Source organism: Arachis hypogaea, chromosome 3, assembly GCF_003086295.3.
Source record: "Arachis hypogaea cultivar Tifrunner chromosome 3, arahy.Tifrunner.gnm2.J5K5, whole genome shotgun sequence".
Taxonomy (NCBI): Eukaryota; Viridiplantae; Streptophyta; class Magnoliopsida; order Fabales; family Fabaceae; genus Arachis; species Arachis hypogaea.
The window spans coordinates 23,346,980-23,362,740 of record NC_092038.1 but is presented as its reverse complement, the minus strand read 5'-3'; the positions used below and the strand labels follow the sequence as shown (position 1 = coordinate 23,362,740).

Sequence of the window (15,761 nt, the reverse complement as noted above, 5' to 3'; positions counted from 1 at the left end):
TTGTTTCTACATGAATGTATTGATTCTTGGAAAAGTTAACTCACTTGAATAACAACTTGAAAGTAAATCCTCATAATTCTCTGATTATCTGGATTTAACGTGATACGTGATATATAATCATCTTATTTTTGGGTAATTAGGGTTTATGTGGCTAATAAACTAGAGTTGGACCTAAACCTTTAATATAATTCAAGTGACCAAAGAATTGGCGGTTGATTAGGTTAGAAGAGATTAAATTACTAAGAGATTAGGGTTTCAATTAATTAAAGTTTGTCATGAATTGAATCTTGCATGATTAAAGTATTTGGTAAGAATTATTAATCCGAAAAAATAAATAACTCTAAAACCTTAACTGTTTCTCATATACTTTTTACAACCAAGTTATTGTTTGTTTTTTTAACTCTTGAATTATTGTTTGATGCTTTTGAACCTAAAACACCTCTTTGGCTTGTCTGACTAAGTGAATCACTCAACCGTTGTTGCTTGGTTCATTAATTCTTGTGGGATCGATCCTCACTCACTTGAGGTATTACTTGGTACAACCCGGTGCACTTATTGATTCAGTTGTGGTATTCAAAATTTCACACCACAGACAAGTTCTCTACTGCCAAAGTAATTGTAAGTGAGATTTTGCCACATGAAAATAATTTTTCCTACACTATAAAATTTCATTGATTGAAAGTTTACATAATAAAATCATTCTCGAGTCTTGACCGTCTTTAATATACCAAGAATGAAAGAAGACTTTTACATAAAAGATTGGTATGGTTGTTCTAGGGGCTAAATATGTCACCTTATTTTCTAACCGTGGCTCAATACAAGGCAAAGAGAGGAGTGCCAAGAAAATATCCTATAAGATGGATACATGCAAATAGTGAAGACACTGGCTTGCCTGCTAAATCATTTGACATTGTGTCTATTTCATATGTGGTATGCCTTTTAAACCCCTATTAAGTCCTTTGCTAAAGTTTTTGAATTACGATATTTTTGTGTATGCATGCAAATTGCTTTTTCAATGCGAATTGCTTCATAATATGATAAGGTTACTGCAACAGGCACTTAGAGCATATGCATTTTCAATGTTATAATTGGATGCCTGATCTGGCAAACTTTCGGTGTTTATGCATCAAAGCTATTTGACTTTCTGTTGTCATATAACTATATACCAGTGTAATATCAAAATATTAGTTACTTCTCAAGTAGTGGAATCTTTCAAACTTTTGTGGATTAATAGCAGTTTTTCGAAACATGGATGACGATGGAAACAACTGACTATAGGTGATAATGATAATTTTGTTGCATGTCACAAGTTCTAGCCAACAAGGAGATGGTTGATGACATCTTTCGAATGATGTTTCCTTTGATAACTGACAAACGGATACACAAAGAGATGGATTGATGAAATATAGTTTCTCAGAAGTTATGTATAGTAGATTTTAATTCAGGAATCCATGATAGTATGCAGTTTCATGAATGTCCTACAAGAGCTATAGTGAACATAGTAAATGAAGCATTCCGTCTCCTTAGGCTTGGAGGCACGCTAGCCCTGATAGATAATTTAGTATATACTATGTTCACTTCTTTTAATATTTAGCTTTTATTTTATTTTAATTCTCATATAGTGAGAATTTCTGATAGAGGAGTGTTAGGGGCCAACAAGTTTTGTGATTTGTAGCCATCAATTAGTCATCATTGATGTTTTTAATGGTGTGAGATTTCATCCAATGGTGTGAAATTATTCACTTTTTTTTTTTACTGATTAAGTGCTGACCAAATTTTGATAAAAGTGCTGGCCTCCTAGACTTTCTCTTTCTAATATTATTATTGTTGTCTTCTGCAGCCAAAGTCAAAGATCCTTCGGGTATTGTCTCGCCTTTCTGCGTGATTATAATTGATTATCCATGAGAATAAGACATTTCATGCGGTTTTTATCTCTTATTGTGTCAAACTCATAAGCATTAACAAGTGAAAGGAAAGTTGACAATGATCCTCTAATCTTTAGCAATCCCAACGTTGAGAAATTCAAGTCTAAACTTTTGTGGTTTCTGAGATCTTAGCAAGATTCCGACATCCACTCATTGCTAATGAACATTTTGTAAGAGAAGATCCATTACATCAAATTGTCATATTAACTTTTGATAGGTTCGTTACAAGATGAGCTATAATTCGGTTACATGCTCACTATAAGATGGTATTGACTTTGATAGGTCCATTACAAGATGAGCTATAATTCGGTCACATGCTCACTATAAGTTGGCATTGATTCTGATAAGTCTGTTACAAACCGAGTTATAATTCGATTAAATGCTCATTACATTTCAGCACTGGCTCATTATAAATTCGTTTGAACATAACCGTTACGTTATGATATTAATCTTTATTAGAATCATAACCGAAAAACAGTAACAATAAGCACTTCACCTATAAATAGTAAAAGCATAAAGAGAAAAGGTATGAAAAAACTATTTCATTCTATATTTTCACTTAAATACCATCTCTCATAACTGACTTGAGCGTCGGAGTGTCTTGTGCAGGTACCCACTCTCCTTTGTTCTACAATGGCCGAGGTATAACTCATCCCTGCGAGAATCACAAGGATTATTGGGAGGACGAGCTATATCAAGAGCTAAAAGGCTATACCGAGCTATAGCAGGAGCTAAGAAGCTACACCAGAATAATTGTACTCGAATTTATTGAAAACCTAGTTTGTTCTCGGATTAATTGAAAGCTGAGTTTGTTCTCGGATTGGTTCATTGATCGATTATGAGATGTGAAATATTATGATACGTAAAAGTGAAGAATTTTGAATGTATAAAGTACATAATTTATAAAATGTTACGATAGATTAAATTTGATAAGAGGTATTAAATGAAATCTTAAACAAGAATGTGGAGATTGGTTAAAAAATTTGAATGTAAATCAAGTTTTATGAACTTGAGAGGAGTAGGAATTATTTTACTCGTCCCCACAGACGGTGCCAATTATTCTTATGTGGATGAACTTCCGAGGTATATATCGCCTTAGAGAAAATTGAATTTGTCTCTTCATCCCCAAAGGATGTATACTTCAGCAAGAAGAACACGGAGGATGGATACCTGCAAAAGACACTCCGACGTTCAAATCAGTAAGTGTTTAAGAGGTATAAAAATTCTATGATTATAGAATGTTAAACATGAAATAGAACTTATCATGTGTGTGTTTTGTTTATAATAATTCTATGATAGAATGTAAGATATGAAAATAGAACTTACTATGTGTTGTGTGTTCTAAGATATAGAAATTGGTGCCTTTTATAGGCATAGAATTGATAAATAGAGTTGATGTTATGACTGTTGGTCATTAAGTTAAAATAATGGTTATTAAGATCGTCCGTTACAAACTTAGAATGAATGCAAATAAAATCAAATTATGACTCATAATGCACAATAAAAACCGAGCTATAAGGTGACAGATTACTTTTATTTCTATAGTCTAGCGATCAAACATTAGAAATGTTTTCTCTGAGACATTTAACTAAGTTTCGGTTATTGCATAGAATGGCTTTCGATGTTGAAATCTTTTGTCTTGCAGGAATTGTCTCCAGTCCTATTTACATTGATGAAGAGAACAAAGCCCTTTCTTGATGAGTATTACTTAACAGATGTAGAAGAAACAATGAGAAAAGTTGATTTTGTGAACATAAAATCATTGCTTACATACCCAAGGCACATAACGACAACCGCCACCATTCCTCAATGAAGCATATTCTTTGTGTTTGGCTTCAAAGAAGTTAGTCCTTAACTTATTAGGCATATATAATTCTGTACTTTTGATAAACACAACTCTCTTTGAAAAACTGTTGATGTTTGTCAAGTTAAAGAGCATATGAAAGTTATGTATCTATGTTAGTTTCATTATAATTTTTTTTCATTACTAATGTAATTACCATTATTTCTGCATGATATATGGAATCATCGATGGTACATTGAGGTTTTAATCCTTTGTGGGACTTGAAAGAAGAATATTGAACTTTAGACCAATGTTGGAAACAGTTAAATTTGAAGAACTAGACAGAGCATTATATAGGGTATTTGAAATTGAATTTAGGTTCTCTAAAGTCTAAAGTAAAGAAATTAGTAAAGTGATAAAATACAAAATAAGAGATTAATCAATATTGAATTTGTAACTCCTATTATATTAGCCTTTTTATCTTAATTTAAGAGTAATAAATCACTTATTTTTTTACTTTACCAACTCTCTTATTTTAGAAGATTTTGATCATGAAGGTCAAGGTTTCAACTCTTCCAACATGTATACATGCATTTCACCTAGGGGATGCATTTATGTCATTTCAAGCATCACTAATGTCAGAATATATTAAGATCAATTAGCATTCATTAGAATTATTTAGTATATCTGAATATTTATTATAAAATATTACGTCTTTATTATTACAATTTTCTTAGCACATATAAATATACTTTTATATCTGGTAAAATAATTGATTTTTCATACTTTTCTTCCGTGCCATTTTTTACCCTTCCCTTTTGTCAATGCTTTGATGTTTTTTCACCTCACCGATTAGCTCATAAATCCACTACTTATTTATTCTCATGGAAAAACCATCTTTTTTCGTCAGTTTCTGATAGATTGCCATCTTTTTACACTTTGTCACTTTTTCATCAGTTTTCCAGCAGTTCGCCATCTTTTCAGCAGTTTTTCGGCAGTTGGCCACTCTTCCGGCAGTTCCGTCTGTATTTTCTTGTAGCAGTTCCGTCTGCATTTCTTTGTGACAGTTTCATTTGTGCTTCTTTCAGACAGTGGCAGTTTCGTCTGCACTTTTTTCAGACAGCGACAGTTCCATCTACATTCCGTATGTACTCATTCTATTATTTTATGCATTTTTTATTTCGTTGTTTTAAATAAGTTTCAAACTCAAGTTATCATTTGAGTTTGAGGGGGGATGTCAAAATATATTAGCATCAATTAGCATTCATTAGAATTATTTAGTATATCTGAATATTTATTATAGAATATTAGGTTTTTATTATTACAATTCTCTTAACACCTATAAATACCCTTTTATATTGTATCATTCTAGACAACTTGAATACAACTCAATAATACATAAATTCTTTCTCCAATTTAGTCTCTTGTTTCTTACAACTAATAATATCATAATTATCTTCGTAGCAAAGAAAATATCACTAAAATTTAACAAATATATTATGCTTAATATGTGGTTATTGTTGTAACACTATTTACTGTCTTTAGAAACTAAGCAACTTTAATTAATGCTTTGGCTTTGGTTTTTGGTTGCCTTAAGTTGTATAGTAACAACTAACAAGAATGAGAAGGATAATTGAGAAGGTAAAGGAAACGGAGATGACAAGGAAATAGTGCATATTGGAATATGGCAACAACACTCTTTGTATAAAGGTACCTACGTTAAAGGTAACTGCCCCAATGGCACAGGACATCGGTGCCCGTTATCTAATTTCGTGGATAATCACAAAAAGAAAAAAGTGGTTTGTTTTATAGAGAGATATTCCTGCCCCAAAACACATGGAGATGGCTTCATAGATAAAATAAGTAAAAACCAAGGAACACTTTCTAGTCAAATGGGAAAAGATGGAATCAGCAGATGTTGAATCCAAATATCCCAATTGTTCTTTCTTTTGGGGCATAGAAATTAAAAGATTCCCAGCCATGTGTAACAAGATTTTTACTACGCCAGATGAAAATCAGGGGAAAAGATCGCAACAATGTAAGTTTTATTTGATAAGAACAACCGGAGGTAGCACATTTTTTTTTTTTTGGCTCAAGAGAGCAAGAAAGAAGGACAAGCTGTAGTATGGAACCAAACAAAATTCAGGCTTTGACAAGTTTTTCAAAAAAAGAATTGGCATTTTATTTCTTCAGAAGTTATATGAGCATTGCTTTTATAAGTGGTAAACAATTAGTATATTTGATTTAATTTTTTACAAGAACATTTAGGTAATTATATAAGAAATATATACAATTTTTTAAAAAATAATCTCCACCCCACTTTTTTTTTCATTTTTTCCTTTTGAACTTTTTTGCCATTTGTGTAAAGAAAATCACTAAACAAATTCACCTAACATAAAATTATTAAATTTAAAAAACAAAAAATCTCATATATCTAAATAAATTTATAAATAATTATATTAAAATAAAACATGACATATTGCATAATACAACAAGCAGGGGCGGAGCTAGGTGGTAGTAGGAAAGGAGGCGATGTCCCCCTAATTTTAATTTTTTACATGTAAATTATATATAAATTTTAGTTTAATCCGTCTTCTTTCAAATTTTATTTTAGTGTTAATTTATTGTATAAATATTTTTTGTCCTCATCTAATATTTTATCTAGTTCCGTTTCTGACAACAAGACAAAAAAAATATATAATTTGTCATCTACCTTCGTAGATCATATATATTTTATTCAAAAATAAAACAATCCAATCTTTCACAAGATGTTATTTTCTTTTTTCAAAATTTATTTTGTCAAAAATAAATATTTTGGGTTAGCAACTTTTTGTTGGTACAAGCAATTTTTTTTGAGTGGTTAAATTTTTAGATTTGAATTTTCTAAAATTTAAATTTTATTTTAGAGAATAAAATGTAATTTCTTAGCATTAATTTTATGGATAAGACTAAAAATAAATATGAAAGAGAAATTATTCAAAAATAAAAGATTATATTTTATTCTTTAAAGTTAAATTCAAACATTGGATTATTCAAATCTTAGATTTTTAATAGATTTGACCATCACAGATTTTTATACAGGTCCAAACTTAATACTTTAACAGCAAACTGAATCAGACAAATCATTGATTTATCAAATTTTCGGCTGAATCGGACGGTCTGATCGGATTCGGATAACAATGGTAAAATAGTAATTTTGTAAAAATGACGTTGACTTAGGGAGTAAAACGTAAGGACAAAGATGCACACGTGTACGGACATCTTAATGCCTCAAGAAGCTGAATGCCTACTGTGCACGTTTTCTCTTCGTTCATCCTCGTATCGTATTACATTACTAACCGCCGCAAAAGGTCAACAAAACTCCTTTTATAACTTTATCCAAGCTTTTCTTTCTCCTAACCCTTTTCGTGTTACAATTGCACTTCTTATCTTTTCTTCCTCCCTTTAAATAGCAATTCAATTGGCTGAACATGTTGATTGATGCTCTCTTAATTCTCTGCTTCTACGAACAGGTAAGCTCTGACATCTCTCTCTATATTAATTTGTAGTACTTTTTTATCATCAAAATCTCATTCCTTTGTTGATTTTCTATTTTTTCTTATTATAATTTGGTGTTTTTGTTTGTTTATTTTGTGTTACTTCTTATTTTAGATGTCCCTAATCCAATTTCTTCTATTTTTTGCTGATGTTTGGTGTACGAAAAAGATGAAAAAGTTGTGTGGCTTAAATTATCCGAAGGGTTTGATATGGGTTCAAGGATGCAGGTTTGTTAGTTAGAGACTAGTAGTTTTGTTGGTAGGTAAGAAAGTGGGGCAGTGGGAAGTTGGAGCTTTTAAGTTTGGCATTATTAGACAAAGACTTTGTTTAATTGAATTTCCATTAATACTCTTGTTTAATTGATTGTCTTTTTCTTTTTTTTTTTCAGTCCATTTTACGTATTTGTTATAACACTCTTTAATCAAGATACTTTCATGACTCTGTTGGATACTTTGTTTCTGATTTCTTGCAGATAATCAGGTAGAAGTAGAACCGCCTTCACGCTGCGTCGATCAGACAGTATCTGGACTTAGTAATATTCTAGAAAGGATATAGGATATACTATGATCACTATGGATGTGAAAGGCATAACTTGGGTCGGAAATATATACAAGAAATTTGAGAATATGTGCCTGGAAGCTGAAGATATAATCTGCGAGGTATGGCTCCCTTTTCGAATAATCTTGACCTATGTTAAACATATTGATTGTTTTAAATGGAAGGATAACTTAGATTACCCTAATAAGTGCACATGTCTTTGCTTCAACATGTATCATAATACGATTTGTTTTCGCACTGCAGTGCATTGCTTGGAATTAGGTTCACTCAATTCTAATATGAGGGGGTTAAAATAGTCATAATTTCGAAGGGGAAAGAAAAACTACAGCTTTGTTTTTCGAAATAGAATGCCATTTTTTTTTTGTAAAAAGGAAAATTTACTTAAAAACGAACCTTAGAAAATTTGCAAAGGAAAAAATTGCAGAAATATTCATTATCTTCATTTTCAAAGGCTCACACACATTTCTGAGTGTTTAATGCAACTGTTTTCTAATTTTTTTTCCCCGTTTTCTATTAGTGGTGATTTATGACAAGCTTGTGGTCTCTATCTGTTAACAGTAGTTGGTTTAACTGTTCTAAACACTGATGGCTCCAACTCTTGCATTGATTGACAATTATAATGTCTGTTATATCTCTTATTTCTGTTTTTTCATTGAGAAATAGGATGCTGTTAAATATATAGAGAATCAGATGCAGACTGTTGGCACGAATGTTAAAAAGTTATATTCAGATGTTATGCGAGATTTCATTCCTCCATGTTCCTATGATTTGGATGAAAAAATAGCCTCTGGACCTGTAGATCCATACATTGATGCTTGGTTATTTGAAAGGCCATTTCAAAGTTTGAAGGAAAAACCTATGAAGGAAGATTTCAAACACAAGAAATATGATTTGGGAATTCATCATGATAGCAATAATGATACCATTCGTGCTGCATCTGATGATGGAACTTGTCTTTCTGATGCTATGTTCATATCATCTTCTAGAAGTTCGGTCAGAAGAAGAAACTTCATTTCACATTCAAGACATTATGTTGAGACCACGAATATCAAATCGAATATTCGTATCGATGGAAATCAAGAAATTAAAAGAGTTGTTGCATCCAAGAAATTCGATAAAACCACACTGGCAGAAACAAATGCATGCAGGGCAACCCAATCTTGCGAGACCTCGAATGAAGATATAAGTCCTGCAGTTGGTGATTCAAAGCCGCCTTCATCTGAAGTTACAAGGTGTTCCTCCATAACAGACTCTTGTATTGAAATTGAAAATGCTAGTTCTGAACAATCCCCCAATGTTCCGGAATTCACCAAATCAGGTGAGCTTATGAGAATCACTTTGTTATAGGTTCAGAATTTCCCTTGTCATTTTTGTTTTTTCACTTTTGGCTTCAGCTCTGATGGACTTTCTTGATAGCTATATTGTTTCACTTGTAGGGTTCTCTTCCGACAGAACAATACAGGCTGATGATTGTTCTTCCAGCATGGTAGTGATATCTCATCCAGGTATTAATTCATATCGTTATGAAATATGAAGTAGTTGGGTTAAATACTCACTGTATGTATGTATGTATGTATGTATGTATGTATGTATGTATGTATGTATAGTTTCGACTTTCTGACATCTCACTTCAGTGTTAATGTCGTCCAAACAAGGCCTTCATCTTCAAGCGAGAATCACTTTATATCTTAGTTTCTTTTAAGTATTTGATTTATCCCTTTTATGGGTGCTTGAGAGGCGTCGAGATGAAAAGCTACAACCAGTATATTTATGGTTTATAATTATATAAGATAGCAAGCAAACTTTGTGGATGAGAATGGAAATGAGAGACTCCTACCTCTTTATGGGATTCCTTCGAGTCAGGACGGGTTAGTAAGGTTTTTGGTAATAGTACCTGTGTGCTAGGGGAACCACTGGGATCCCAATATAAAAGTATGCTGATCTTTCACGGTCACTTAGTTTGGTCGAGACATCGACTTGCTTCTCTTTTTGCACTATAAACCAATCATACGATTTTCTTGATTTCCCTAGTGACTTCAATTTTGTGTTACTTTTACAAGTGGGTTGTGTGTAATAACGTTACACCGGTTTGTTAGTGCAACCTCTGCCACTATTTTAGGTTTGTTTGTGTCTTCACTATGCAACTCAACCCAGAACTTGTACTCATTTATGACCTCAAAATTTCTCATAACACATATATATGATAAGTTTTTATTTTTGGTTGTAATCAAAATCGCATGGAGAATCAAGATTCGTTTAATCTGTCATAGGTTTATATTTGTTCTCAAGTTCGTAGCGATGAGACTCTTCACATAATCCTTCATCCCTGGCACCTATTAGCGAATCGTTATTAATTCAATTTCATATTTTTCTTGTGTATGGTAACTCATCATTTTAAAATTCCAAATACATGAATTTCTGAATTAACAACACTTGATGAAGGGCACAAAACCATGCAACAAGATCATCTTAACGTCGAGGAAACTTGTGTTATGGTGACCGGAGACGAACTTAAATTAATTCCCAAGGTAGGCGATAGTTCGAAGACTAACAAGGTACACATTCTCTTCCCGAAAATTCCTCCTCTATTCAATACATTACATACACAATCATGTCTAATCGAAATACTCTTCCTTTTAAAAGAAATCGAGGCGGCGAGTCTTTTCGCTGGCGAAGAAGTCTGCAAGAAAGCAAGAATATGAAGAGCTTGCAGCATGGCATGGGAACGGTGAAAAACTAAATGGAGATTGTGTGGAGAAATTAGATTTAGACCCACTTCCTAGCATTTCTGAACCTGAGTGGGAGCTTCTCTAGTTTTCAACCTTTCATAATTGAAAACCCCTCCTTATAGGTCGAGATTTCATTGTGGAATTCCAAGAATCAAGATGGTAGTAATATTTGAATTCATGATATATATGTCATCACTAGTTTCTTCTTATCACCCAAACTTTCTTCCTTCTTTTATCTGTTTCCTGCTCACAGAAAATAGGAAGGGAAAGAACCTAAAAACATTGTATAGCCACTAAATTGTAAATATTGAATGTATCTTATTTCCATATTCTCCACCAATTGTTGTTGTAATTTGCATGCCTTTTCTTGCTCATACTATAGTCCTAGAATGTTCATTGAATTAGTAAGCATCAATACTTATTTTTATCGACATTTTCTCTAAATAATATAATAAATGTTATTTTTATTTTTTCTTCCTCGGATTAAGTTGGGTATGAAAAAATTAAAAATAACAACTCATGTGGAATTAGGGAAACATCAAAATAGGCAAGGCATATTTGGCAGTACGCGACCACATGGTTTAACTTGGATTAAAATAACAACTAGATGTAATAAAGCAACTTAGACGATCTATGGCGGAACATGACTTAAAATTTGGGGGAAGGTGATAAAAATGGATGTTGTAATTTTCATAAAATAGGTTTAGATTTATTAATTTAGAGGTTTTGTAGTCTTACTAAATTTATAAATAAGTCTCTACTTTAAAAATTTATAATGAAGTCTTCATAGCTTATAAAAAATTTTAATTATGCCCTTATTATTACAACAGAAGTTAAAAAAAATATTCCTAACATATATTTGTAAGAATTAAATTGAAAAAAATATAAATAATACTTAATTGCAAATTAGATTTTATTGTATATATCAAAGTTGTTTTTAAAAAAAAAATTAAAGAAAACTCTAATGATTTAATCTTTGTACTTATAGAAAGTATAATAGAAGACAATTATTACTTTAAAAAAAATTTTGGAAACAAATGCTTTATAATTATTTTACATGTATTTACGTACGAAGTATCGGTTAATAATTCTAATTTATCGTTCTAACTATTCTTAGAATTCCAAAATTGTAAGAATATATATATAATTTTTTATCATTATAAATTTGGAGAATAATTAAAAGGATATAAATATATCAATGAACTAAATAAAGATAATGTATTCAATTTTCTTAAAAATTATAAAATTAAACATATTATCTTTTAGTATATTATTCATTCAATGATATGAAAATTTTTTATTAAGTTCCTAAGAGCATATCTAAGAATTACTCTATTTATTTTAACATTTATGTAATTACAAAGACTTAATTATAAACTTTTATAAAGTGTGAAAACTTAATTATAAATTTTTAATGTATAGTAACTTATTTACAAATTTAATAAAATTATAGAAACTTCTAGATTAATTAACCTATTACAAAATTACTAAAATGATAGAAACTTGTAGATTTAGTAAACCTATATTTGATTAAGTATAAATTAGCAATTACACAAGAGTAGCTTTAACGAATTATCATTGGAACAAAATCCACTTTATTGAACTCAGTTTGAAGAAAATGTCTCCCAAAATTTTGCCTAAAATCAGCTCTCAACACTTACATGCAATCTCCATAGAATCTTCATCCCATCCTCAAGACCCCTTCCTATACAACAAATCCAATATTTGATAATAAAAAGATGGCAAATAAAAATCCTTACTCCACCAAATTATGCAAAGGAACTTGCAGATATTGTATGCTCTCATTTCCATCATTAACATAACTGTGAACTCATCAAGCTTTAATACGGATGGTAAATGCACCTGAAGAATTATTTAGAAAAGCATGCCGATTATTCAGAAACAAACATTAAATATTACTTCCTTACTTTCACATTGAGCAAAGATAAATGCTTTGAAACTACATCTTTGAGAGAAACAAAAGAAATAAACAAAACAGAACAAAACATGCGTTGCTATCAACGGCAGATTGGCAGTGACAGGCTGACAGCACGAAATACTCCACACAAAAATTATAAATAAATTTATCCAATAATGTTAATATCTCTGATTAAGTACACCTACAATAGTTGTCTCATTTTCGGGGTCTAATGGACATAGTAACAACAAAGAACCTGCTAATCTTACATGCTTTTTCAGATATAAACAAGCAAGGCAAGCTCAAATAAAACTCAAATTTTATGTCCATTGTCAATATTAGTGACATTGTGACAGATATTTTGAAACGAGGAGAGTACTTATTAAGTAACAATACCCTTATATTCTTAAATTGTAAAATGTCCTTTGACATCTCTTCTTCTCTATGGATCTTTTTTTTCCTAATGAATTTTCTTCCTTCTAACCCTTAAATAGCCTGCACCTTTTTTAACCATATTCAAACAGATGAAGTGATTTCACAAAGCAATCTCACCCCCTATGTCAGATAATCATAATTTGACCATAATTTAATATTACTTAACTTACAAGGTGTTTGTGTGTGTGTGTGTGTGTGAGAGAGAGAGAGAGAGAGAGAAGTACGCACATGTTGGAAGGGTTAATATATCTGCAGAAACGGCACAAAGAATTCCCAGGTTTGAAAGAAATCCCCTAAGGATGCCACATGGGAAATAAAGATGCATCTTCATTGCATGTGTAGCCTTGTTTCCAGCTGTAGGAGATGTAATATCTTCGGGTGACTTACCACTATCAGCTAATGGATCAATTGACATTCGCGCAAGCCAGCAAAATTTATTATCTTGCAATACAAAGGTACCCTGCAGCAATTAAGTAGCAAATCAAACGATAAACCATTCCAATCTAAATTGATATGACGAGTTGACTGTGAGTTATGAGTTTATCTGTGATCTTAACACACCCTATGGTTTGTCCTCAAGTTGTCTACATGCTTCTTAAAGAGCTCAAGCCAAAAATCCTTGCAAATGAACTTGATGGCTTCCAGATGGTCATTGAATCGTGGTCGCTCCATGGTGTACCTGATCAGAGTGTGTTAAGAACACACCCACATTTTTTCCAATTCATTAATATTTCAGGATTAACAACTGCAAAGAGACATTGTGTAGAATAGATATAGAAGAAGCACATTGAAATGATTTTAAAGGCTTAATTTTGCATTTCATACTTATCATGGCGCCATTTGTTTATGCATCTTCATTTGCAGGTTACCTCTTTGGTGAAGTGGTCCTACTTATGAAAAGCATAAACCGATTGATAACCCAACTTATGCTTCCAAATTAAAAGTAAAACACTACTCTCTACAATATCTATGTTTCTTATAGTCATTTGAGATCTAAAGCACAATTTTACCACACACTATATTTGTGCCTTTTGCAAATTGTGACCAACTTTTGCTTTGTTTTACCAAACAAAACAAACTATAACTTTTGAAGAACAGTTTTAAAAAGATGAAAGAGCTCAACAACTTTCTAAGAATCATAACAATACCAAATCCACTTGATAACAGATCTGCAGGCACAAATTCTAGTACAGACAAACATTAGTTTGAAATTGAAACTATGGAACTGTTTTACCTTTCAGAGAGCTGGTGACCAACCTGGTATCCAATAGCCTCGATTCTGCGAGCTGCAAGATCATGCTTATTAGGGTAGAATCGGTTGCAATAGCACGAAACCACCTCTGTCAACAGGCTATCCAAACAACTCTCTGAAACTTCTCTCACCATTCTCAGTCTTTAACTCGCAGGAATGAAAGAACCAGAATCACAATGCACTCTCAATCTAATTGTGCTTTGCTTCCCTAATGGTGAATCTTGAACACAAAAGAGTATGGAAATGAATTGAGGTTGCAAATATATTACACTAACTGCTAATGTGCCAAGCACAACTAGAGAAATAAAGGTCAGATGAAGTAGAGAAAGAATTAAGTGACAATTGTTAGAATCATTCTTTCTAATCATCTAAAGCGCCAAGAATTAGGCACGTGAATCATTTATTAATAAAAAAAAAACACAAATGTATAATGGTAATATATTTTTTCCATTATTGATGTATATGGTTTGGAACATGATCTGCTTTTTTATTACATTTACATTCTGTGATTGAAAGAAGTTCTGTGATTCATTTCTTTTCATACTAACATATAGTCTTTGCAATTTTTTTTCCAGTTACAGTTATAATATAGACGAATCACAACTATGTTCACTAGGAATAGAAGACATGACATAATTTAGAGTTTCTTTAAGCAATTACTTCTAAAAAAACATGATGAATATTGTGCCATTCAGATACAGTTTCTTTGTCCATTAATCACCTTTTAAGAATTTATATATATTCTGTTTTAATTTTATTCTGTTTTAAACTGCATTAAATACCAAATACAAATTGCATCGTCTTATAAAACTAAAACCTAGCACAAGTGCATTGCAGCAAAGTTCCATAAAAAAAAAAAGCCATGAATTGATTCGTCACACGATAAAAAAATAAGCAGAACCGCAATCATAAGAGTGCAAGTTTAACAACCATTCTTTACTCTAAAGGAAGATCCAATATATGCACAAGCAGAATATAAGAATAATCACAAAAGATGAATATCCAAAAGAGAATAAATAAAAGAAGAAATCATGAATCAAATAATAGCGCAAGAGTGAGTGGGTGATTGATTTGTTTACGTACAAGAAAATGTGCGTCGAAAGAGTGCCTGAATTGCCGAAATGCCGGGGCCCAATTGGGCGAGAAAGTGTCTTGTCTTCTCTCTCTGTGCAGTTGCGTCGTCTTCTGGGTGTGCGCGCTTTGGGAACTATTTTTCTTGGTGTTGGAATTTTGTTTTTAAATTTTGCTATTAAAATATCAAAATATTAGATTATTAGTTAAACCAATTGACCTTATACAAAATTGTATTATTTTTTTCGACTATAATTATTTTTTAATATTATTTTTTATAATAAAATAATTATTTTTTTCAAATTTTAATAATTTAGTTAGTTTATATCTATTATATTATTATATATTAAAATATTTATTAAAAAAATATTAATAGATATTATATAATTATAAAACTAAGTTGTGATTAATAAATTTTTCATTTTATAATTATTTAATAAAACTTATAGCTAAATAAAAATAAAAATATAGTTAATTTAACAATGAGGGAGTATAAAATTAAAATTAAAATAAATTACATAAATATAAATTATTTGAAAAGTTTTTATATATA

General features: G+C 31.3%; 3 protein-coding genes across 5 annotated transcripts; 2 read left to right on the top strand and 1 right to left on the bottom strand.

Moving 5' to 3' along the window:
- Window positions 1–10: 10 nt before the first annotated feature.
- LOC112774757 (uncharacterized) lies at window positions 11–3,738 on the top strand. Its single transcript, XM_072231744.1, has 5 exons — window positions 11–16; window positions 778–930; window positions 1,466–1,561; window positions 1,841–1,861; window positions 3,571–3,738. The coding sequence occupies exons 1-5, from the start codon at window positions 11–13 to the stop codon at window positions 3,736–3,738; spliced, it is 444 nt and encodes a 147-aa protein (XP_072087845.1).
- Window positions 3,739–6,961: 3,223 nt separating this feature from the next.
- LOC112789881 (uncharacterized) lies at window positions 6,962–10,872 on the top strand. Its single transcript, XM_025831996.2, has 6 exons — window positions 6,962–7,220; window positions 7,718–7,904; window positions 8,467–9,121; window positions 9,240–9,308; window positions 10,246–10,358; window positions 10,447–10,872. The coding sequence occupies exons 2-6, from the start codon at window positions 7,809–7,811 to the stop codon at window positions 10,615–10,617; spliced, it is 1,104 nt and encodes a 367-aa protein (XP_025687781.1). The 5' UTR covers window positions 6,962–7,220; window positions 7,718–7,808; the 3' UTR covers window positions 10,618–10,872.
- Window positions 10,873–11,885: 1,013 nt separating this feature from the next.
- LOC112789880 (uncharacterized) lies at window positions 11,886–15,404 on the bottom strand. 3 transcript variants are annotated; one of them, XM_025831993.2, is made up of 5 exons: window positions 15,221–15,404; window positions 14,120–14,357; window positions 13,447–13,564; window positions 13,114–13,345; window positions 11,886–12,395 (listed from the first exon to the last, which is right to left on the bottom strand). In XM_025831993.2, exons 2-5 carry the CDS (start codon window positions 14,269–14,271, stop codon window positions 12,367–12,369), a joined length of 531 nt encoding a protein of 176 aa, XP_025687778.1. In that variant the 5' UTR covers window positions 14,272–14,357; window positions 15,221–15,404; the 3' UTR covers window positions 11,886–12,366. The 3 variants fall into 3 exon arrangements, with proteins under 3 accessions (XP_025687778.1, XP_025687780.1, XP_072088686.1); XM_025831995.2 differs by having other exon boundaries at window positions 11,886–12,237; window positions 15,221–15,382; XM_072232585.1 differs by having other exon boundaries at window positions 14,120–14,278; window positions 15,221–15,329.
- Window positions 15,405–15,761: the final 357 nt, after the last annotated feature.

Coding starts and splice junctions, on each gene's coding strand:
- LOC112774757 (XM_072231744.1), top strand. Junction 1,562..1,840: donor TAGCCCTGATAGATAATTTA/GTATATACTATG, acceptor TGTCTTCTGCAG/CCAAAGTCAAAGATCCTTCG. Junction 1,862..3,570: donor CAAAGTCAAAGATCCTTCGG/GTATTGTCTCGC, acceptor TTTGTCTTGCAG/GAATTGTCTCCAGTCCTATT.
- LOC112789881 (XM_025831996.2), top strand. CDS start 7,809: ATGATCACTATGGATGTGAAAGGCATAACTTGGGTCGGAAATATATAC. Junction 7,905..8,466: donor CTGAAGATATAATCTGCGAG/GTATGGCTCCCT, acceptor ATTGAGAAATAG/GATGCTGTTAAATATATAGA. Junction 10,359..10,446: donor ATAGTTCGAAGACTAACAAG/GTACACATTCTC, acceptor TCCTTTTAAAAG/AAATCGAGGCGGCGAGTCTT.
- LOC112789880 (XM_025831993.2), bottom strand. CDS start 14,271: ATGGTGAGAGAAGTTTCAGAGAGTTGTTTGGATAGCCTGTTGACAGAG. Junction 13,565..14,119: donor GGTCACCAGCTCTCTGAAAG/GTAAAACAGTTC, acceptor CACTCTGATCAG/GTACACCATGGAGCGACCAC. Junction 13,346..13,446: donor ACTTGAGGACAAACCATAGG/GTGTGTTAAGAT, acceptor TAATTGCTGCAG/GGTACCTTTGTATTGCAAGA.